The 20,134-nt window shown below is 41.7% G+C and overlaps 3 protein-coding genes and 1 pseudogene across 10 annotated transcripts; 1 reads left to right on the top strand and 3 right to left on the bottom strand.

The window, feature by feature from the left end:
- The first annotated feature begins 546 nt into the window (after positions 1–546).
- LOC144716173 (uncharacterized) lies at positions 547–4,150 on the top strand. Its single transcript, XM_078591246.1, has 4 exons — positions 547–705; positions 1,491–1,583; positions 2,633–3,123; positions 4,011–4,150. Exons 3-4 carry the CDS (start codon positions 2,637–2,639, stop codon positions 4,034–4,036), a joined length of 513 nt encoding a protein of 170 aa, XP_078447372.1. The 5' UTR covers positions 547–705; positions 1,491–1,583; positions 2,633–2,636; the 3' UTR covers positions 4,037–4,150.
- Positions 4,151–9,501: 5,351 nt separating this feature from the next.
- LOC144716185 (ACT domain-containing protein ACR6-like) lies at positions 9,502–11,731 on the bottom strand. Its single transcript, XM_078591259.1, has 6 exons — positions 11,401–11,731; positions 11,276–11,330; positions 11,066–11,180; positions 10,916–10,983; positions 10,302–10,847; positions 9,502–10,061 (listed from the first exon to the last, which is right to left on the bottom strand). The coding sequence occupies exons 1-6, from the start codon at positions 11,472–11,474 to the stop codon at positions 9,597–9,599; spliced, it is 1,323 nt and encodes a 440-aa protein (XP_078447385.1). The 5' UTR covers positions 11,475–11,731; the 3' UTR covers positions 9,502–9,596.
- On the bottom strand, positions 10,128–10,249 carry LOC144716362 (5S ribosomal RNA; annotated as a pseudogene).
- Positions 11,732–15,920: 4,189 nt separating the features above from the next.
- TCP20 (TEOSINTE BRANCHED 1, cycloidea, PCF (TCP)-domain family protein 20) lies at positions 15,921–20,134 on the bottom strand. Of its 8 annotated transcripts, none has more exons than XM_078591092.1 (4): positions 17,417–20,134; positions 17,247–17,325; positions 16,229–16,380; positions 15,921–16,108 (listed from the first exon to the last, which is right to left on the bottom strand). In XM_078591092.1, exon 1 carries the CDS (start codon positions 18,236–18,238, stop codon positions 17,516–17,518), a length of 723 nt encoding a protein of 240 aa, XP_078447218.1. In that variant the 5' UTR covers positions 18,239–20,134; the 3' UTR covers positions 15,921–16,108; positions 16,229–16,380; positions 17,247–17,325; positions 17,417–17,515. The 8 variants fall into 8 exon arrangements, with proteins under 8 accessions (XP_078447218.1, XP_078447219.1, XP_078447220.1 ...); XM_078591093.1 differs by having other exon boundaries at positions 16,229–16,299; XM_078591094.1 differs by having other exon boundaries at positions 17,263–17,325.

Here is a 20,134-nt window from a genome sequence, read left to right as displayed (position 1 = left end):
TTGATAGAGCTGGCATGCTTTACATATGAACCAGTCTTGTCCATGCCCATAATAGAAAGGAAGTGCATATATCAGTCATAAATTGGCAGGTTGTCAGGAGCCGATCCATATCCCTGAGTGTGTGATTCTCTTGAATTTTCCACCATGCATGCCATGGATGCCACCCATGAAGATTTTAAACACGGAAGAGTTTAGTATTCAATAGAGCTTACAAGCATGTAGTAAGCATAGATGTCCCAATTTACACACAGAGAACACTTGTCCACACTAGGGAACGGCACGTCCGGGGACGTGACGCCCGTGACGTGACGGGACGGATGACGACCCGTGACGAATGGGAACGTGACGAAGTATTCTTCACGTCACTGTCTCATCATGCGTCCGGAGAAGTTAAAAATTCGCGTCACGTTCCCATCATGCGTCACGGATTTGTCATCCCGTCACGTCACCGTAACCGTGACGCCGTCCCCCTCACCGGTGACAGAAAGAATGTGATGTTCCTAAAATCATAAGTCTGCATCTTCGGTATAAAGTCCGATTCTTCATTCTGTGACATTTGTTCAATTTCCTAACTGCATCTGCGGGAATCCTAACTGCATCTACTAGAACAAGAAGAAGGGTTGCCTTCCGACGATATAAAGTCCGATTTTGACACCATTGCTGCGGTTCTTGTTCTCTCATCAATACCAAGGATTCATCATTCTGGTACATTTTTTCATTTTCCTAGTGCTCTGTGTTTACTTTACGCTGATGGATTACCCTTTGCCATTTGTTCAACGAATCCGCCTGCTCAGAATGTTTTCTTTCATTTTCATGATGCTCGAATCAGCTCGGGATAACCCTCGACTTGGGAATTAGAGGAAAAAAAGAATTGGACTTGATGGGCACGAAAAACAATGCTCTTTTTTTTTAAGTTATTATTTTCTATGTTTTCTTCTTGTTTCGATCTGTCATGCCTATATGTATTAAATCGAACTTACCAAAATTCCTCGGCTTCTTTTGGAGTCACCAACGGATTCAAACCCCGTTCTCCGCCGAGTTCTTCTCCACTCCTGATCTCTTTCCTTCTTATTTCACTCTCTCGAAGATCTCTCTTTAGTTCACAGTCCTGTCACCACTGCTGACAGGAAGAATAAAGACAGGAATGAAAATAAAAACGTCGGTCCTTCAGCTTCTAGTTTCAATTGTCAGTTTTGAATCTGGTGAGAAAGATAAGAAAAGAAAACAACGCTCTTGTTTCTTCCGAAAAATACTTTATTCTGCTAGGAAAACTGGCAATCGCCAGTGAAAAAAGGATTCCAGTTTACCACTCTATGGAATGCTGATCCCCAGTCCAGTAAATTGAAAATTCTTGGAGAGGATAAAAATTTGACATGAGAGTCTAAGTATCCGAATCACGGTTTTGCTACTTTAGTGCATATGTTGAATTGATGTGGATATTTCTTAGTTGATTATATTATTTTGGCATGATGCTTGTATCTTGCCCACAGGAGTCAAAGCTAGAGGCTTTATATTTGGCCCGCCAATGGCACTTTCCCTGGGAGCATAGTTTGTCCCTCTGAGAAAACCAAAAAAAATTCCTGGTATGTCTTCTATGTGCACAAGTCATATCAGCGCACCATTGTTAAAAAAAAAAGTCATATTGGTGCACCAACAATATTTTTCTAGCGACAAGATTAGTTGATGATTTTATTCCAAGTTGGATTGAATATTTTATTTCATTATCCATGGACTTTATATCTTCTAATGGAAGTGGAATGATACATTGTTTTGGTAAGCGTTTTCTGGTTTATTAGCTTATTCGACCAATTATGTAAAGCGAAACCTAATTCTAAGAGATCATGTTTGAATTTTTTTGGATATTCTACATCATCCTTTCGTGCGAAAAGATTTTCTGACTCTCTCACTCTCTCTCTGGCTCCCTCTCCCTATTTCAGTCTATCTATCTACCTATCACCCTCTCTACTCCTCTCTACCTAAATCTATCTACTCCCTTCTGACACCACTCTCTCGTCCTCCCTTTTTCCATCTTTCTTGACTCTCACTGACCCTCTCACTCTCCTAGTGTATCTTTCTATCACCCTCTCTCAGTCTAACTATTTATGACTCTCTCTTCCTCTCCGTGTCTCCCTCTCCCAGCCTTTCTTTCCACCACTCTCTCTCCCTCTCTCTTTGACTCCCATCTACTCCCTCCTCCTACCTCTCTCACATCATCTACCTTTCCATCTTTTCTAAGTCCCTCTCTCTCTCACTGGCTCTCTCTCCCTCTTTCGGTCTATCTATCTACCTATCACCCTCTCTATTCCCTCTTTCAGTCTACCTATCTTTCTATCACCATCTCGGTCGTTCTCTCTCTCCCTCTCTCAGTCTAATTTTCTAGGGCTCTCTTTTCCTCTTATTTTGAGTTGATATGAAAGTAAGACAACTTTATGTTGAGATTTATATTTAGTTTAATTACGTACACAGATTTTTATGACTGTACAGCTTGTTTTCAAGTTATTATGACTCTACCTTTTTTTTGAGATAGTATAAACCTTCTAGGATTTTAGCCTTGTCAATTTGACACTACCTGCATACTCATGGCGTTGAGTTTCTTCACTCTTTTATTTTTGGCCTTCTTCTCTCTTCATAGTTTCATGGAAACTACATCTCGCGACGAGTGTGTTGACTTGGCTGTACAGTCCTCGGATGAGTACGTACAAGAAACGGCCCTACCGATGGTAGGGCCGTCACGTTCCAAATGTAGAGGGAAGGCTGAAATACTGCGGCACTTCACGGAAGTAGAGTCCAGCGTGTGGGCGTCCCTGCTATGCCGCGACCAAAAAGTTGACCCGTTGCACAATAGGTTGAAGCGGCGATTAGACGGGTCTACAAACATCTTCTGGAGGCATCTGGACTTCAGCCATAGCATCATATACCGCGAGCTGAAGGGGACTAATGTCGATCAACGTGCAATAACTGAGGCATACGGACATGGTGGTCCGGTCAAGAAGACGCTGGAGAAGAGTAAGGAGGTTATAGCGCAATTCGTCTGTCTCACGGACTCCCCATGGGCTATAGTAGACTACGTGGGGTTCAAGATTATGTGGAAGTACACCGCGGAGATGACAGTTGACCCGCCAGGTTCGAAGGTGTCGAGGTTTTTGTGTTTGAATGTACATTAAATTACAATAGTAATCATGACTTTATAATTAATAAGTTCTTCGAAGTTAAAGGTTTTTGAATGCTTTAAAAAAAAAACAAAAAAAATTTGTTTTAAAATATTAAGAGCTATTAATATAATTTTTAATAAAAGTTGTTAAAATCTTCTGTATAATTAAAAATGCTTTTTAAATATTCTGAAAATATTTTTAAATGTTTTTAAAATGTTTTAAATAATATAAAGGGTGTGTTAGGTTCTAAAGTGTCTTTAAAACATTGATTTATATTTTAAAATGTCAAAAAATAAAGAAATTAAAAGAATTTTTATTGAATGAGAAATGGTTTTTTAATCATTTTTATTTATTTATTTTGGGTTATAATGGGCCCAATAAGGCCTAAATGGGCGGAGCCCATTAGCCTTAGTGGCGGACCCGATGGGCGGACTTAACCAGTTAAGTTCGCGATCGAGTCCGCAGTAGAAAGTTTAAATAAATAAAAAAGGAGGGCGGGAGTCAAACCCGCGACCTCCGCCCCAGCAACGTGGCGCTTTACCAGTGCGCCACGTGTGCACTTTAATATAGAAATAAAATTTCTATATTTAACTTACTTTGGACCTGATAAATTGAATTAGGAAATTCGATTTATTCCAAAGGTCGTGTCCGACGGTTGACTTTCCAAAATTCATTTGTTATTTCTAAAAATCATATTTTTTTCGACTTTTGGAATTCCTATATTAAACCTAACTACTTTAATTAGCACTAATTACTATAATTAATTTTTTAATTAAGGAAAATTTCTATAAAACGTTGAAAAATCATAAAAAATTAATTACAGCTCCTTTTGAGCTTGAATTTTTTCAAAATTCTCAGAAAATTACAATTTACCCCGCTTGTGAAGTTCCCCTTCAGAGCAAGGGTTGAGGAATCTTACGGGGAAAACTATCTCTCTTGAGCTCCTCTTTGAAGAAGAAAGTGCTCCCTCTTGTGAAGTTCTTCCCCTGTAATCAGTGTGCTTGTGCTTCTCTACTCTCAAGGGAAGTTTTTCATTTTCATCGCTCATTCATTTACTGAATAGGGTAATAGTTTCCTCCACAACCATTGAGTTAGTGGTGATTTTTATGAGATTTTGTGAAGGATAGTGAAGGGATTGATATTATTTTTGAAAGCGATTAAGAGGAATTGATTTGTTAATCTTGAAAGTACTTCTAAGACAGATTTGCAGAATTGATCTTGATATCACATTTTGAATCTTAGTGCATTTGATCATTCATACATCATTGAGTGCGGAGATTGACCTTTGATCAATCACGGGGAGCGGTATGTCGTTTCTTCCACTAATCTGAACAGGTGTTGAAGATCAAGAAGGCAGGGAGGTGACGTTGGTGGCACCAAGGACGTGACGGTGACGAGGGAAGTGGACGTACGACGAAGAGCTCGTAACGGTCTACCCGAAGGCGAGTTGGGGGTGAAGCTCGTGCACCCAAGGACGTGATGTACCATCAGAAGACTCCTCTGCAGAGGCAACTCGGTGAGTTGGGTTGGGGTGCCTTACAAGGGAGGATCCTTAGTAAGGTTATCATGAGTCCTAATTAGGACTCGAAGGGGGGCCTTGGATTGACTCGATCACTAGCGGATCGAGGAACCAAGTAAATCTTATGTTCGAGAGAAAGAAGGTGAGCGACAATCTAAGGAATTTTAAAAGTAATTTAGGCAAATTAAAAGTAGATAAGCTAATTCACCCCCCATCTTAGCTTCTATCAGAAGGCAATAAAGGATGGGACGCATAAGCTATATGGGACCATGAAGGGAAAGCTCGTACATTTATTGGCAGATGTCTCCAGGGTCTTCCTGACGGTTGATGCATGGACTGCCGAGAATTCCAGTGGTCTTCTCGGCATCACGTTTCACTGGGTGAACAACCAGTGAGAACTATGCGAACATGTACTTGCTGTACGCGAGCTAATCGGCAAACACAACGACAAGAATATGAGCACGATAGTGATCTAAGCGTTTGGAAGACTTCGGATTGAAGACGAAGGTCGGAAGCTCCTACTCTGGCTTCTATTGAGGCTCGTACTGCCGTATTGAAAGACTAATGTTTTATCATGCAGGTTGGTTCGATCACTACCGATAATGCATCTAGCAACAGGTGGATGATAGCACTACTCGCAAAGGAACTCAAGCTGATTAACGACCGTTTGACTGAGGACCGACATGTCCCATGTGCTGCTCACGTGTTGAACATCATCGTCCAGGCGACACTACAATCATTACGTATATCAGTGACCACACATCCTCCTAAGATTGTTGACAGCTCATCAGACTCAACATATGAACCAGATTACGACGCTAATACGGACGACTTGGATGCCACGCGAGGGGCTGCGGCAAGTCATGCAAAAATGGCCAGCCATGATAGTGGCCTCATCTTGGGAGATGCGATTGCCCGTGTTCGGCAATTAGTCACGAGCATCCGAGCATCAACACAACGATGACAACAGTACGTGAAGACATGCAACGACATGGGAAAGAATCACAACCAACTTTTATTAGATTGCTCGGTGCGGTGGAACAGTACGCATGACATGTTGCATGATGCATTGGAGAAGAGAGAAGTCGTAGATTTTATGGTGTTACAGATCATGTCGGTGACCGATAAGGACATCAGAATCTCGCGTGAGGAGTGGGAAATGCTGGCAAACTTCCGCGACATTTTAGGGCCCTTTTATCAGACGACAAAATATGTGAGTGGCTCAAAGACAGTCAGAGCCGTGGAAGTGATCCACATCTTGAAGGCGCTGATGCGACATATCGACACGATCTTGCTAAAGTTTGATATGTCTACAATTTTCGCATCGGGAAGAAGGATGAATGCCGCACAAATTGCGTCCATCCGCAAAGCGTGCGAGAGCATGAAGTTGAAGATGTTCAAATATGAGAAGATGATTTGAAAAAACCGTGCAATGACGACAGCTGCAATTCTTGACCCATTCAATAAGGGAGCGTCACTTGAGTCTAGTGGCCTTCAAGAAGCACTGGCATTTGTCCGCCGACTAATGCCCCAACACGGTGAGCAAGACCTAATCTGTAGCGACCCCGAGGATGAGGACTGGCTCGCAGAACTTATTGATGGTGTAGCGCCAGCTAGAGAGAAGGAATGACGAGTACCAACTCTAGCTGAGGAATTGGTACAATCAACGGAGAGGAAGGACAACGAGACAACATTGGGATGGTGGGCACGTATTGGTGCACGAACCTACCCATGGCTTTCTACACTTGCGCAAGAATTCCTCTCAGTATGTGCAACCAGTGCCCCAGCAGAACGTTTATTCTCGGCGGGACGTGCAGTTGTCACTTTCAAGCGAGCACGTCTTTGTGCTAAAAGCATCGAGCTCGTGGTACAGTAAAGTGTTGGTTACATGCCGAGAACGCTCAACTGTGCAATGGAGATAGGGTGGAAGACTTTCCTCATGATGAAGACTAGTGTAAGTCTTTACTCTCAATTTATTTCAACAATGATAAATTTTTTTGCGATCTAACCAATGGTCAATTTTTTTGCCGCATCGTCAATCTTGGTGGGGAAAATTGACATCGTAAGTTTCTTCTAGCTGATTACTTATTCTCGTCGAAATTGATATCAAGGATTTATGTTAAATTTATAATAATGTAGTGAACTTAGAAGTGAAATTGTTAACTACTCGTAGAGTGACGCATGATCCAAGCATTCCTCTCTGAAATTAGATTTGATATTCGATTTGAAATTCAATCAGTCTGATTGGAAATTCGATTTGAAATTCAATCAGTCTGATTGGAAATTCGATTTGAAATTCAATCAGTCTGATCGGAAGGAAATTTGATTTGAAATTCAATCAGTATGATCGGAAATTTGATTTGAAATTCAATCAGTCTGATCATAAATTTGATTTGAAATTCAATCGTTCTTATCGGAAATTCAATTTGAAATTCAATCAGTCTGATTGGAAATTCGATTTGAAATTCAATCAGTCTGATTGGAAATTCGATTTGAAATTCAATCAGTCTGATCAAAAATTCGATTTGCAATTCAATCAGTCTGATCAAAAATTCGATTTGAAATTCAATCAGTCTCATTGGAAATTCGATTTGAAATTCAATCAGTCTGATCGGAAATTCGATTTGCAATTCAATCAGTCTGATTGGAAATTCAATCAGCCCGTCGAGAAGGATAAATCTATATCAATAAAGATTTTTTTGTTGATTTTATCCATCTCTATTTCTGTCAGTTTGCATGTGTCTCTTTAGGTATCAATTCACATACCACTTAATGCATCCATCACTTTGATAATCTGCTCAAACATCGATACACCAAAACCACCGATCTTGCACTGAATCCATCCTTTCGAGGAAATACTTATCCATCGAAACGTAAATTCACCATCATTCGAACCTACCATTTCATCCGTCTTCCATTGGAGGTTTTCTATCTGTATTTTAAATAATTTTCTGGGTTCATTTCATTTATATACTACTCACATTTCATCTTAGGTAGACTGGCTATTCCATCTGGACTTTTCAAAGAGGCCACTACTCTTTCCTGAAACTGCTCCCACCGTAACATGCATAATTGTGGAGTTTTCTTCTCCTCATATCCACTCTGGCAAGTCCGGCGGATATTCGTACACCCATATATATGTATGGATTGATGTATGAAGTTTCTTTCTCCTGACATCTACTCTAGCAAGCCCAACGGTTGTTCATTCATACACCCATTTATCTTGTATGAATTGATACATGTAAGTCCATTTTTTTGTTTTCTATTTACCGTTTGTCTCTATTTTAAGGTTTGAAAATTCTATAAAAAACTCACCATGTTAACTTTGACATATGAGAAAAATGGAGATTGTTTTTTTCTCTCTTTCTTTTTAATCTCTCTGTATAACTCCGTCTATCATTAAAAACTCAAAGTCAACGTACTGCGTGCGTTTTCAGGTGGGTCGACGTCAAATGGACATGTCTTTCTTTTCAGCACCGTGCCCCTCGGAAATGACCTGATCGCTGCGGTCTATGCACCGTCTTCGTTCAAAAATGATATTTTTTGTCTTTCAAGACCCTCAACCGCGCTTCTTTGAGAGCCCCGCCAATTCCCCATAAGAACAAGAAAACTGTGCTCACTCGGTCGAATTTACTGACTTGAATTTCTGAATCAGTTTCAATCAGTTTCAATCAGTTTGTAAGAACAAGAAAACTTCAAAACAGATTCCTTATTCATAATCAGTTTCTAAATTTTGGCATTTTCTCTATCGTTATATTAATTTATGATATCTTCTCTCTATCAATGGTGAGTCACTAAATTGTTCAATAAATTAATAAATTAATATATTAATATGACTTCTTGACGACTGCGTCAACAGGTTAATTATTACATTAATTATTTCACATTCTTAAAAAAATTCAGATTTAATCAAACTATTTTAGCTAAGTATTTAAATTCCCAACCAAGCACTTAAATCTTAAGTTACTTAGCTGATGTCAACAATTTTGGTATCCTAACATATTAAACCATAAGACAGTAAATACTAAATTCTTCCAACAGGATATAAATTTATTAAATTCTTCTAGTAGGATAATTCTTTATTTATTTTTCAAATGTAACTAAAATTTTAAAGACTGTAAAAAGAAAGTATCCAATTTTACTGGACTTTGCGTTTATAAGTCCTTAATTTCTCGGCCAATAAATTAATTGGTACAAAAAATTTCTGACATCCCCTGACAAGTGTCAACAAATTAGTTGTTAACCTGCATATAAAAAATATATAAATGTCTCACTTTTCTGTGAATAAATTATTCATTATATTCTTTAATTTCTCAATCAATACCTTAAATTATAAATTATCTACACTCAAAATTTTAGGTCCATAATTTGATTATCATAACATAATAAACCACAAATCTCATTTTAAACAATTTGATCATTACTACCTATTTAATAATAAATTATAATTGTATTAAAATTCCATCACGGACATCATCCGTGACGGACTATTCGTCACGTCATGCGTCCGGACCACCCCGTCACCGTCACGTCACCGTCACGGGCAATCCGTCACGCATCACCGTCACCGTCACGGCCCCTCTGATTCATCGCCGTCACCGTCACGTCATCGATCATGTGACCGTCACGATGACGCGTGACGTGACGGATGACGATTGCCGATCCCTTGTCCACGCTCACTACAGAAAGGATCTCTTAATTTACAATAGCAGTCATATCTCGAAATGTTGCTGAGTATGCCAGGAAATGGTCATTGTCACTGTGGGCTTAATTTCCAAGAATTTTGTAAATCAATATGATCTATTAATTTACAATGGTATTTTCAAGGAGAGAAAAAGAATAGATGTTTGTATTTGTATTTTCACAGAGAAGAGAGAGAGTATGAGAGAGAAGGATCTACAAAAGTCAAAGGTCAATGAATTAGGTCAACTCAGGTAAGTCAAGACGTGCAGGCCAATCATCTTCAACTTCTGGGGAAAGCAAACCTTGAGGAGGTTGACCAGCAGGAATGCTGTCCTCAGACGTGGTGGCGCCGCCTTTGCCTTCATCTTTGAAGTCACAACAGCCACTTCGCCGACTTCTGCCACCACCCTCCTCACTATCTGCGACATCTTCTCCCCACCGACCTCCTCTCCGGCGACGTCTGAGACGAGAAACCTCTGCTCAGCTTCCCCTCCCATAGTCAAAACCTCGGCTCGTCGCACAGACAATCCATTCTCCCTCAATACCCTGGTCACCACCGAGAGAAGCCCAGCTCGGTCGTGGCCCCGGAGCTTGACCTCAACACCACCGGCCCGCCTTTCCACTGCCGCCGCCACCGCCCTCGCCACCCTCCTCTGCTCCTCTCCGGCGCCAATTGTCCTGCCACTGATGTCCCTGACAAAGTACTCCTGCAGGAAACAACACCCAGAGTTTTTTTTTTTTTGAAATTTTGAACTGTGAACGCATGCCCATGCTGTGGTCACCAACGAGGACTTCCCAGGCGGTCACCCATCCTGGTACTGCTCTCGCCCAAGCACGCTTAACTTCAGAGTTCTAATGGGATCTGGTACACTAGTGTGCTGATACTAGTGTACACCACCCACAGTTAAAATCAATTATGAATTGAGTCACCGGAGACGGCGGCAGACCTGGAGGGAGTTCTGACCAAGGGTGAGGATGGTGGCGTGGAAGACGACCAAGCCGAGATCGGTAATTGCGCAGAGGGCATCGAAGAAGAGCTTGGGCCGGTCAGGGGACCTGATAGTGATGGCAGTGTAGCCCTTCTCCGGCAAGTCCCAGAGGCTGACCTCGGCGGCACTGCCCGGCGGCGGCGTAGATGAGGCCATTATCTGGTGGAGACGGCGCTCTGGGTGTGGGGAGCCGACGGAGACGGCGGCCATGATGGCGGTTCCGCCGCCACTTTCCTGGAGTAGGCGGTGGAGGAGCCGCTGAATTGAGAGAATTCTCCATGGTTGGTCAATGGCGAGGCCGGTGGCGACGTCAGAGACACGGACAACGGCGGCGGCGGTGTTGCCATGGGTCCAGACCTTAGCCTGAATTATGTTGCAGCCGGCATCTGTAAGCACAGCAGAGATCTCAGAGAGGAGGCCGGGTCTGTCAACGCAGATCAACTCAATGGTTGTCGTCTTCTCCGGCGGCACCGCAATCCTCGCCGACGTCGCCGCAGCCAATGACTGCAGAAATTCTGTCAAACTCTGCAAATTCCTCAGATAATTCTCTTAATTCAGTGAAGAAAAGTAACCTGTTCAAGCTTAGAGATGGAAGAACACTCGCTGAGCTTTGACCCATCTCCTGTGGTGACATGGAAAACTGGCAAGATCCAAGAAACAACACCAGATCAAAACCAACAGCCGAAGATAATCTTAGAAATTCGATCAAACCCATCACTCACCGTCCATTGCCCATTCTCCATCAGACGTGACGTTCGCTTTAATGATCACAAGATTGAGATCGGCGAGAGCTTGGACGACCTTCAGAAGAACCCCTTGATTGTTCCTGGCCTCAACCTAACAACAAACAGAGAAAAAAAAACCAGTCCAGATTAGAGAAAAACCAAAACGAATAACATTTGATGGTGATAAGAAGAATCCCGCTTCCTCACCCGGACGACTTTCACGATCGTGCAATCAGATGAAGAATCGTTGTCCACGGAGAAGCTGCAAAAGGGTTTCAGAAAGGGCCAAAATTTCACAAAACCCACCATGGAAAACCTCGGAAGAAACTCACCTAGGGGAGTACATACGCTCAACGAGCTCGGCATACCAGTCTTGAAGTACCTCGCCGGGCCTGCTCCAGGCCATAATTTCCGAAGATTCAACCAAAAATAAACCAATTTCTAAAGGTGGGGAAGATCAATCGACAGCCGGGAGAGCTTCTTCTTCGAGTTCTTCTGCTTCTTTGGAGCAGCGCGCAGAAACCCATCAATATATATTCGATTATCTCGACGAAGGCCGCGAAAAACGCGGAATTTCAGAAGAAGAAAGAGAGGGAAATGGCGAAGATCTCGCTCCGCTTCTCTTGCGCCCTTTCCTCTTCTGCTCCGAGTCGTCGGGAGATGCTGAAAACTCTCTTCGGAGTTCTTCCTCGGTTGAATATTTATGTCAGCGCTAATGGGTTTGTGCCACGTGAAGGAATTTTTACATGTGGCGGCTTCTGATTGCCTGTTGCTGTCTGGAGAGATATTTTGTTGGGAAATTTGTACGGGCGGACCTTAATCTTGACTCTAATTGCCCGTTTTAATGGGTAGCATTTAATAACTTTTCTAATTGTGGGAGGGAAAGAGCAGTTGGGGATTGGTTTTGCGTTGGATTATTTAAAGTATTAGCATTAAATTGGCCAATGTTACCATTTTTCATACATGTTTCTATATAGAATATCATGGGGCTTTGTTCATGGTGAGTAAAGTAATTAGTGAGAGGAATTCATATGGGTGGACCTTAATTTTGACTCTTATTGATCATTTTAATGGTTAGAATTTGATAAGTTCTCTAATTGTGGGAAGGAAAGAACTGTTGGGGATTGGTTTTGCGGTGGGTTTAGTATTATTTAAGTATTAGCAACATTAAATTGTGTTGTATTTATTATTATTTGAAGTATTAGTATCAGTATTAATCAAAGTATTGGCAACAGTTACAATTTTTCAAACATTTTTCTAGATAAAAGTATCATGGGGCTTAGGCTTTGTCCATGGTGAGTAAAGTAATTAGTGAGAGGAGTTCATATGGGTGGACCTTAATTTTGACTCTTCTTGTCCATTCTAATTGTTAGCATTATATAAGTTCTATAATTGTGAGAGACAGAGCTTTTGGGGATTGGTATTGTGTTAGATTTAGTCTTGTTTTAAATGTTAGCATTAGTGAGAGGAAATTGGCTTCTGTTAAAATTTTCCAAACAAGTTTCTGGATAAAATTATCTTGGAGCTTTGTTCATGGAAAATAAAAAAATAGTGAGAGGAAATTCATGTGGTGGACCTTAAACTTGGTTCTTATTGCCCATTATGATGGTTAGCATTTGATGTATTCACTAATTGTTAGAGATAGAACTGTTGGAGATTACTTTTGCGTGGCATCTCATCTTATTTAGACTCATAGTTTTTAACTTTCTTAGTATATGTTTAAATAAAATTATCCCAGTTCCTTGTACACTGTGAATATAGGAATGTTGTCTCACCAAATATTATAAAATAATGATTATTGAGAGGAAATTCATATGGGTATACCTTAGTTTTGACTTCAATCGCCCGCTTGAATTGGTATAATTTAATAACTTCTCTAATTGCGAGAGAAATAGCTATTGGAGATTGGTTTTGCATGGGATTTGATCTCGTTTAAAATATTCACATTAAATTTGTCTCTCTTACAATTTGTTTCTATATAAAAATTACGCCAGTGTCTTGCTCATGATTAGTATAAGAAGGTCGCATCGCTAAAGACTAGAAGAATAGTAATTAGAGAGAATAAATCAATATGGCTGGACCTTTATCTTGACTCTTATTGCCCATTTCAATTATTAATTATTTCTCTCACAGTATTTTTTTTAATTTTTCCCGATAAAATTATCATAGTACCTTGACTGTGGTGAATATAAGAATGGGTCTAACTAAATCTTAGAAAAGTGGTAATTATCTAGAGGATATTCATATGGCTGGACCTTAATCTTGACTCTTATTGTCAATTTTAATGGTTAGCACTTATTATTTTTTTCTAAGTGTTAGAGACAAAGAGCTATTGGGGATTGGTCTTGCATGGGATTTTGTTATTGTTTAAAATAGTCATACTAAATTGGGTCCTCTTGCAAATTTTTAAATATGACTTATCCTAAAAATCAGAAGAACAGCAATTAGTAAAAGGAAATCCATAAATCTAAACCTTTATCTCGACTCTTATCACCCATTTCCTTTATTAGCATTTAATAAACTATTTAATTGTGAGAGAGAAAAAAATGATTGTGATTACTTTTGCGTGGGATCTAAAATTTTCTTAAATGCTGGAATCAAGCTGGCCACATTACAAAATTTAAACACACGTCTTGATAAAAATATTCCACAATCCTTTACATGGCGACTAGAGGATGTGGTGTAGCATAAGATTAGAAAAATAGTAACTCGTAAGAGTAAATCATATCTGAATAATCATTATATAATTTTACCTACCAATGTAAGGGAACATTCTTAAGTATTTCTAGATAAAATTATCCCAGTGCTTTGTTCACGGCGAATAAAGTAATTAGTGATGGGAAATTCATGCAGTGGACCTTAAACTTGATTCTTATTGCCTATTTTAGAGGTTAGCATTTGGTAACTTCTCTAATTGTGAGAGACAGCTCTATGGGATTGCTTTTGTGTGGTATTTATCTTATTTATAGTACTGGCACAAACTTTCTAAATATGTGTCTAGATAAAAGTATCTCAGTGCCTTGTTCATGTTAAATATAGAAATTTTGTCTCACCAAATATTTAAAAGTAATGATTATTCAGAGGAAATTCCTATGGTGTAGAGCTTAATTTTGACTCTAAGTGCCCCTTTTAATGGCCAACATCTAATAACTACTCTAATTGTGTGAGAAAGAGCTGTTGGGCATTAGGTTTGCATGGGATTTGATCTTATTTAATGTACTCGCATTAAATTTGCCTCTCTTACAATTTTGTTTCACGGCAAAAGTTACCCTAGTATAAGAATGTTATCTCGGTAAATATTAGAGGAATATAAATTAGTACGAATATATTCATAGGATGGACCTTTATCTCAACTCTTGTTGCCCATTTCAATTATTAAATTGGTTTCTGTCACAATTTTTTTAAATGGCTGCAGATTGAATTATCGTAGTGCCTTGATTGCGGTGAATATAAGAATAGCGTCTCACCAAATATTAGAAAAAATGGGAATTATTGAGAGGAAATCTTATGTCTGGAGTTTAACCTTTCCTCTTATTACCAATTTTAATGGCTAGCGCTAATAATTTTTTTAAAAAGTGAGAGAGAAAGAGCTATTGGGGATTGGTTTTGCATGGTACATTTTTCGCATTAAAAATAATCACATTAAATTTGCCGCTCTTGCAAAATATTAAATATGCTTCTAGATAAGAACTACTCCAATGCCTTGTTCATGGCGACTGTAGGAATGTCATCTCACGAAAGATTAGAATAATATCAATTAGTAAGGGGAAATTCGTATGTCTGAACCTTTATATTGACTCATAATCACCCATTTAAGTTATTAGCATTGAATAATTTATCCAATTGTGAGAGAGAAACACCCATTGGGGGATTAGTTTTGCGTGAGGCCTAAACTTATCCAAACCTCTAGCACCAAATTGCTACAGTTAAAAATTTTAAATATGTTTCTTGATAAAAATTATCCTCGATCATTTTCATGGCACATATAGGACGTAGTCTCACCAATTATTTGAAAATTACTAATGCATAAGAGTAAATCGGATTTGAATAATTTATATATTTTTTGTCTTAGCAATGAAAGGGACCATTCTCACATTTTCTGGTGGTAGAAAAATAATATAATAACGATTGTACAACCCACCACAGTGCATGGAAAAAACCTTCATTGAGTTACTCTCCAATATGTAGCACTATCTTCACTTAAAATTATAATACAATAGTTCTCCAGTTCCAAAGTTGCAGAAAAATCCCGCAAAAAAGGGCATTTAAAACACTATTGTAGCACATGGGATGTCAATGTTCTTTGCTCTTCAATTCTCATCCAATGATGCTGACATATTTGTCCTAGTATATGTTAATCGAATAAAAACAATATAGTCAATTCAATGTATTTTTCTAATCACTAGATATTTGTTGCGACTGGAAACAATGGTATCATCATCGTACAATGAGGATAATTGATGACAAAAAAGATCTTCACTAAACGAATGGAAATCCCATGTCCACAGTTGATCTGTTCTAAATGATATTGTTGTTAAAAATAAATAAATTATTACGTTTAGAAGAAAATAACGCCTACAGTCTGTGAAGATTTGGAGTGTTTCAAATTTTGTGTGACCTATTTATCGGGCATTCACTTCAATTAATATAGCTCTTACTTTTGTGATAGCAAAGATAAAATAAGATATTTATTGCATTCGGAAAAAAATGACAGTATGACAAAGAAAAAATATATACGCCAATATTTAGTGTGGAATAAAATTATTTTCTAGTTATTTTTCTTTGCAGTCTCACATTTAATAAGTTTAAATGCTGAAATTTAAATTTTCTCAGGGAAAAGGAAAACCACGTGTGCAGCGGTGGAGAAGATATGGGGTATTTGAGTCATTTCGCAGGCCTATTGGAATTTGGAAACAGAAAAAAGATAAGAAACAACATTCCAGAAACGTGCCACGTGGAATTGCCACTCAGTCAAAGTTGTCCACGTCACGCTGCCGTCCAAAGGGGGGCGCCGCTATTGATTGGTCCACGTGGGACCCCCTTGAATAGATATTTTGTCAAAAGAAGTTAATTACAGAGAGTGAAATAAATTAGCAATATTCACTATATTAAGAAAGAAATTCAGAAAGAAATTCCCATCATCCTGGAGATAGAGATTGCCTGTTTATGAAGACGTTGACGGTGATGATGACTTTCAGTGGTCAACGACGACGGAAGGTCAGAGTCGAGCACTGGTCAACGAAGACAATGGTCAACGCATCGTTGTCAGTTACGACATCGCCTGTTTATGAAGAAGTTGATGGTGATGACGACTGTCAATGGTCAACGACGACAGAAGGTCAGAGTCGAGCAATGGTCAACGACGACAATGGTCAACGCATTGTCGTCGCCATCTAGATCTTATTCGAGGGTTGACTGTAGGGGCCCGCCTGTCTGACTTTGACTAGTCAAACAAGCGGCAAGGGTCTGAATGAGAATTGGCAGAAAAAGGGGGCATGATAGGGCCAGGTCAACCCGGATTTTCACACCGACAAATAGATAATTATCTATATGACTAAAAATAATCAGGCGTCGCCTAATTTACATATATGCTTTAAAAAGTCAACGATTCCGTCTCATAAACGGAGGTCAACGTCCGAAATTCCACTTGAAGTAATGATATCTTCTTGCGCAATCCGCCTCAAAACAACTGCGGGATGTTTATTTCGATCTCCAACCATCAACATTCAACATAGTTTATTTTTTCCTGACCACGAGTGCCGTATAAATGCAAGAATATCCGACGATACTTTGCATAAACTAAGCCAAAATAATAAATCGATCGTTGAGAGAAAGCAATCGAACTGAAAACCCGTACAATTATTTAAAACCCTCGTTCTTATCAATGATCGCATATTTTATTCTCATGCAAGATTCAGTCATCAATCCTAGACATGGTCGTACCGTTCTTTTTGTGCGAATTGTTTGTACTGTTCGGTTTTTCGAACAGAACATCGCACAGACCCCTGTGAGGTTCTTTTGTTCGCTTTGTGTGAATTTCGTTCTAGTTTTGTGTGAATGTGCGAATTTGTGCGAACAGAACAGAACAACCAATCGTCAAGCCCAAAGAGAAAATCAAAGTTTATTCATCCGGATCAACCAATCACCAATCTCAACCATGCATCAGAAAATGGCTTACAATGGTATCTACAAACCTCGAACCAGAGATCAAAAAACAGAGCTCTGTTCCAGCCTCCAATCACCTCAACCGTTCTTTCCTGCGCCAAAAAAAAAAACCCAAAAAACACAATCAGGACCCTCCAAAAACCCCCGAACCAGAAATCAAAAAAAAAAAAAAAAAAATCTCACAGGCAGGCAGCACTGCAGACTCCGCCAATCAAGGAAGAAAAAAAAGAGAAGAAAAACAAAACCCAAAAAAAAAAAATTTTTTTTTTTGGGGCTAGCTTGCTAGTGTTTGGACCCCTGGGATTCATCCTTCCTCTGGGCAGGCTGCCGCTGAATCTGCCCACCCTGCTCGCTCTCTCCACCTCTGCCATGGCTGAGATGCTGATAATACTGGCTGAGAGAGAGAGGATTGAGAATTCCAATCTGCCCATCTTGGGATAACCCAAGCTCCAGCCCAGGAAGCTGCTGAATTGAAGCGAAGCTCATCGGCCCGGGTAGCTCGAGCCCGCCCTGAACGCCGACTCGAGCCATCGTCGGCGCCTCCGGCAGTGCCGAGGCCGGCATGAACGCCGGCGCAAAGCCGGCAACCTGCGGCCAGAGGCCGGCGGAGAGCGGGGACCGGCCCAATTGCGCCCAATTGGGCCGGCCCGAGGCGGCCCCGCCGTCGTCGAGCTTGCCGTGGAGCGGCGCCGGGGCCGACGACGAGGCATGGGCGGCGGCGGGGCCCGCGGCGGCGACGGCGGAGGCGGGCATGGTGCCGGTGCCGGTGGCGGCGACGATGGACGGCTCGGCCTGCTGCAGGAGCCACTGGATGGTCTCGCCGTCGGTCTTGTGGCCGAGCTCGCGGGTCAATTGGAAAATTCTGGCAGCGCAGAGCGCAGGCATGCGGATTCTCCTCCCTCTGCCGTCCACTTTGGTGTGCCTGTCCTTGTTTGAGCTTCGTTTTGGGGCCAGCCTCTTGTCCTCCTCTCTCTCCTGCAGGGGCAGCTGCTCTCTCTCTGCCATCTCTCTCTTCCTGCAAAAACGGTAGAGAGAGAAACGGGGGTGGTGGGTTCTTTCTCCTGCTTCGAGGGCTGCCTGGGTAGAGAGAGAAAGATGGGTTCTTTCTTTCTTTCTCCTGCTTCAAGGGCCGGCTGGGTAGAGAGAGAAAGAGGGGCGCTGGATTCCTCCTCCTGCTTCAAGGGCCGGCTGGGTAGAGAGAGAAAGATGGGTTCTTTCTCCTGCTGCAAGGGCCGGATGGGTAGAGAGAGAAAGGGGGTGAATTCTTCCTCCTGCTGCAAGGGCCGGCTGGGTAGAGAGAGAAGGGTTCTTTCTCCTGCTTCGAGGGCCGGCTGGGTAGAGAGAGAAAGAGGGGTTCTTTCTCCTGCTTCAAGGGCTGGCTGGACGGAGAGAGAAAGATGGGTTCTTTCTCCTGCTGCGAGGGCCGGCTGGATAGAGAGAGAAAGTGGGGTGGATTCTTCCTCTTGCTGCAAGGGCGAGCAGGATAGAGAGAGAAAGGGGGGTGGGTTCTTCCTCTTGCTGCAAGGGCGAGCAGGATAGAGAGAGAAAGGGGGGTGGGTTCTTCCTCTTGCTGCAAGGGCGAGTAGGATAGAGAGAGAAAGAGGGGTGGATTCTTTCTCCTGCTGCACGGGGGGGCAGGATAGAGAGAGAGAGAGCGAGAGAGAGAGAGAGAGAGAGAGAGAGAGAGAGAGAGAGAGAGAGAGAGAGAGAGAGAGAGAGAGAGAGAGAGATTCTGGGAGGAGGGGAAGGGATGGTGCTTGCCTGCTTGGAGGGTTGGGTCCCTGGGGTAGAGAGAGAAAGTTTTGGACTGGTTGAGGGCTAGATTTTGTGGGTTTGCAGGGGAGCTGAGAATTGGAGGGGGATATAGAGAGAGAGAGAGAGAGAGAGAGAGCTGGATTGGGGGGTAGCTGGTTCTTGATGGTTGCTTGGGTAGAGAGAGAAATCGAGAGAGGGGGATTTGAAGGAGGGGTGAAATTTATCAGTTTGCTGCGACCCGAGTGCCAGAAAGCTGAGAGTTGGAAGGATGAGAGAGGGAGAGAGAGGAGGAGAAAGACCTCGGTTGAGAGCGGGGGAGATAGCTGGGTTTGATTGCTAGAGAGAGAAAAGGGGAGATAGGGACCTGGGGGGTGAAAATTTTCAACTTGTTGTAGCCCGGGTTACCCGAAATTTTGTGGGTTTCCTGCAGAGCTGAGAATTGGAAGGTTAGAGAGAGAGAGCAAGGGAGGGAGGGATAGCTGGGCTTGATTGCTAGAGAGAGAACGCAAGAGATGGAGACTCGAGGGGTGAAATCTCTCAACTTGCTGCAGCCCGAGTGCCGGAAAGTTTGTGGGTTTCTTGCAAACTTGAGAACTGGAAGGTTAGAGCGAGAAAGCAGCAGATCGAGGACACCTGGGTTCGATTGCTACTAGCTAGAGAGAGAAAGCAAGAATGGGAACTTGGGAGGTGAAATTTCTCAGCTTGTTTCGACCCCGAGTGCCTCAAAATTTGTGGGTTTCCTGCGAAGCTGAGAACTGGCAGGATAGAGAGAGAAACCCGGATGGGAAGATACCTGAGTTTGATCGCTAGAGAGAGAATGGGATAATAAGGAACACGGAGGGTAAAATTTCTCAACTTTGTGAAATTTCGACCCCGGGTGTCCCAAAATTTGTGGGTTTCCTGCAAAGCTGAGAACTGGCAAGATAGAGAGAGAAACCCAGATGGGGAGATGCCTGGGTTTGATTGCTAGAGAGAGAGAAAGCGAGAGATTGGAACTTGGGGGGTGAAATTTCTCAGCTTGTTTCGACCCCGAGTGCCCCAGAATTTGTGGGTTTCCTGCGAAGCTGAGAACTGGTAAGATAGAGAGAGAAACCCAGATGGGGGGATACCTGTGTTTGATTTCTAGAGAGAGAAAGCAAGAGATTG

This window comes from Wolffia australiana, chromosome 20, assembly GCF_029677425.1.
Source record: "Wolffia australiana isolate 7733 chromosome 20, ASM2967742v1".
Classification (NCBI taxonomy): Eukaryota; Viridiplantae; Streptophyta; class Magnoliopsida; order Alismatales; family Araceae; genus Wolffia; species Wolffia australiana.
The sequence above is the reverse complement of the archived record's forward strand: the minus strand, read 5'-3'. Positions and strand labels throughout refer to the sequence as shown.

What these genes read in the sequence shown, in the direction of transcription:
- LOC144716173 (XM_078591246.1), top strand. Translation starts at nt 2,637, where the DNA reads ATGGAAACTACATCTCGCGACGAGTGTGTTGACTTGGCTGTACAGTCC. An exon ending in GATGACAGTTGACCCGCCAG is followed by an intron (nt 3,124 to 4,010) that starts GTTCGAAGGTGT and finishes CAAAATTCTCAG; the next exon opens with AAAATTACAATTTACCCCGC.
- LOC144716185 (XM_078591259.1), bottom strand. Translation starts at nt 11,474, where the DNA reads ATGGCCTGGAGCAGGCCCGGCGAGGTACTTCAAGACTGGTATGCCGAG. An exon ending in CCATCTCTAAGCTTGAACAG is followed by an intron (nt 10,848 to 10,915) that starts GTTACTTTTCTT and finishes GAATTTCTGCAG; the next exon opens with TCATTGGCTGCGGCGACGTC. An exon ending in TTGGTCAGAACTCCCTCCAG is followed by an intron (nt 10,062 to 10,301) that starts GTCTGCCGCCGT and finishes TGTTTCCTGCAG; the next exon opens with GAGTACTTTGTCAGGGACAT.
- TCP20 (XM_078591092.1), bottom strand. Translation starts at nt 18,238, where the DNA reads ATGGCAGAGAGAGAGCAGCTGCCCCTGCAGGAGAGAGAGGAGGACAAG.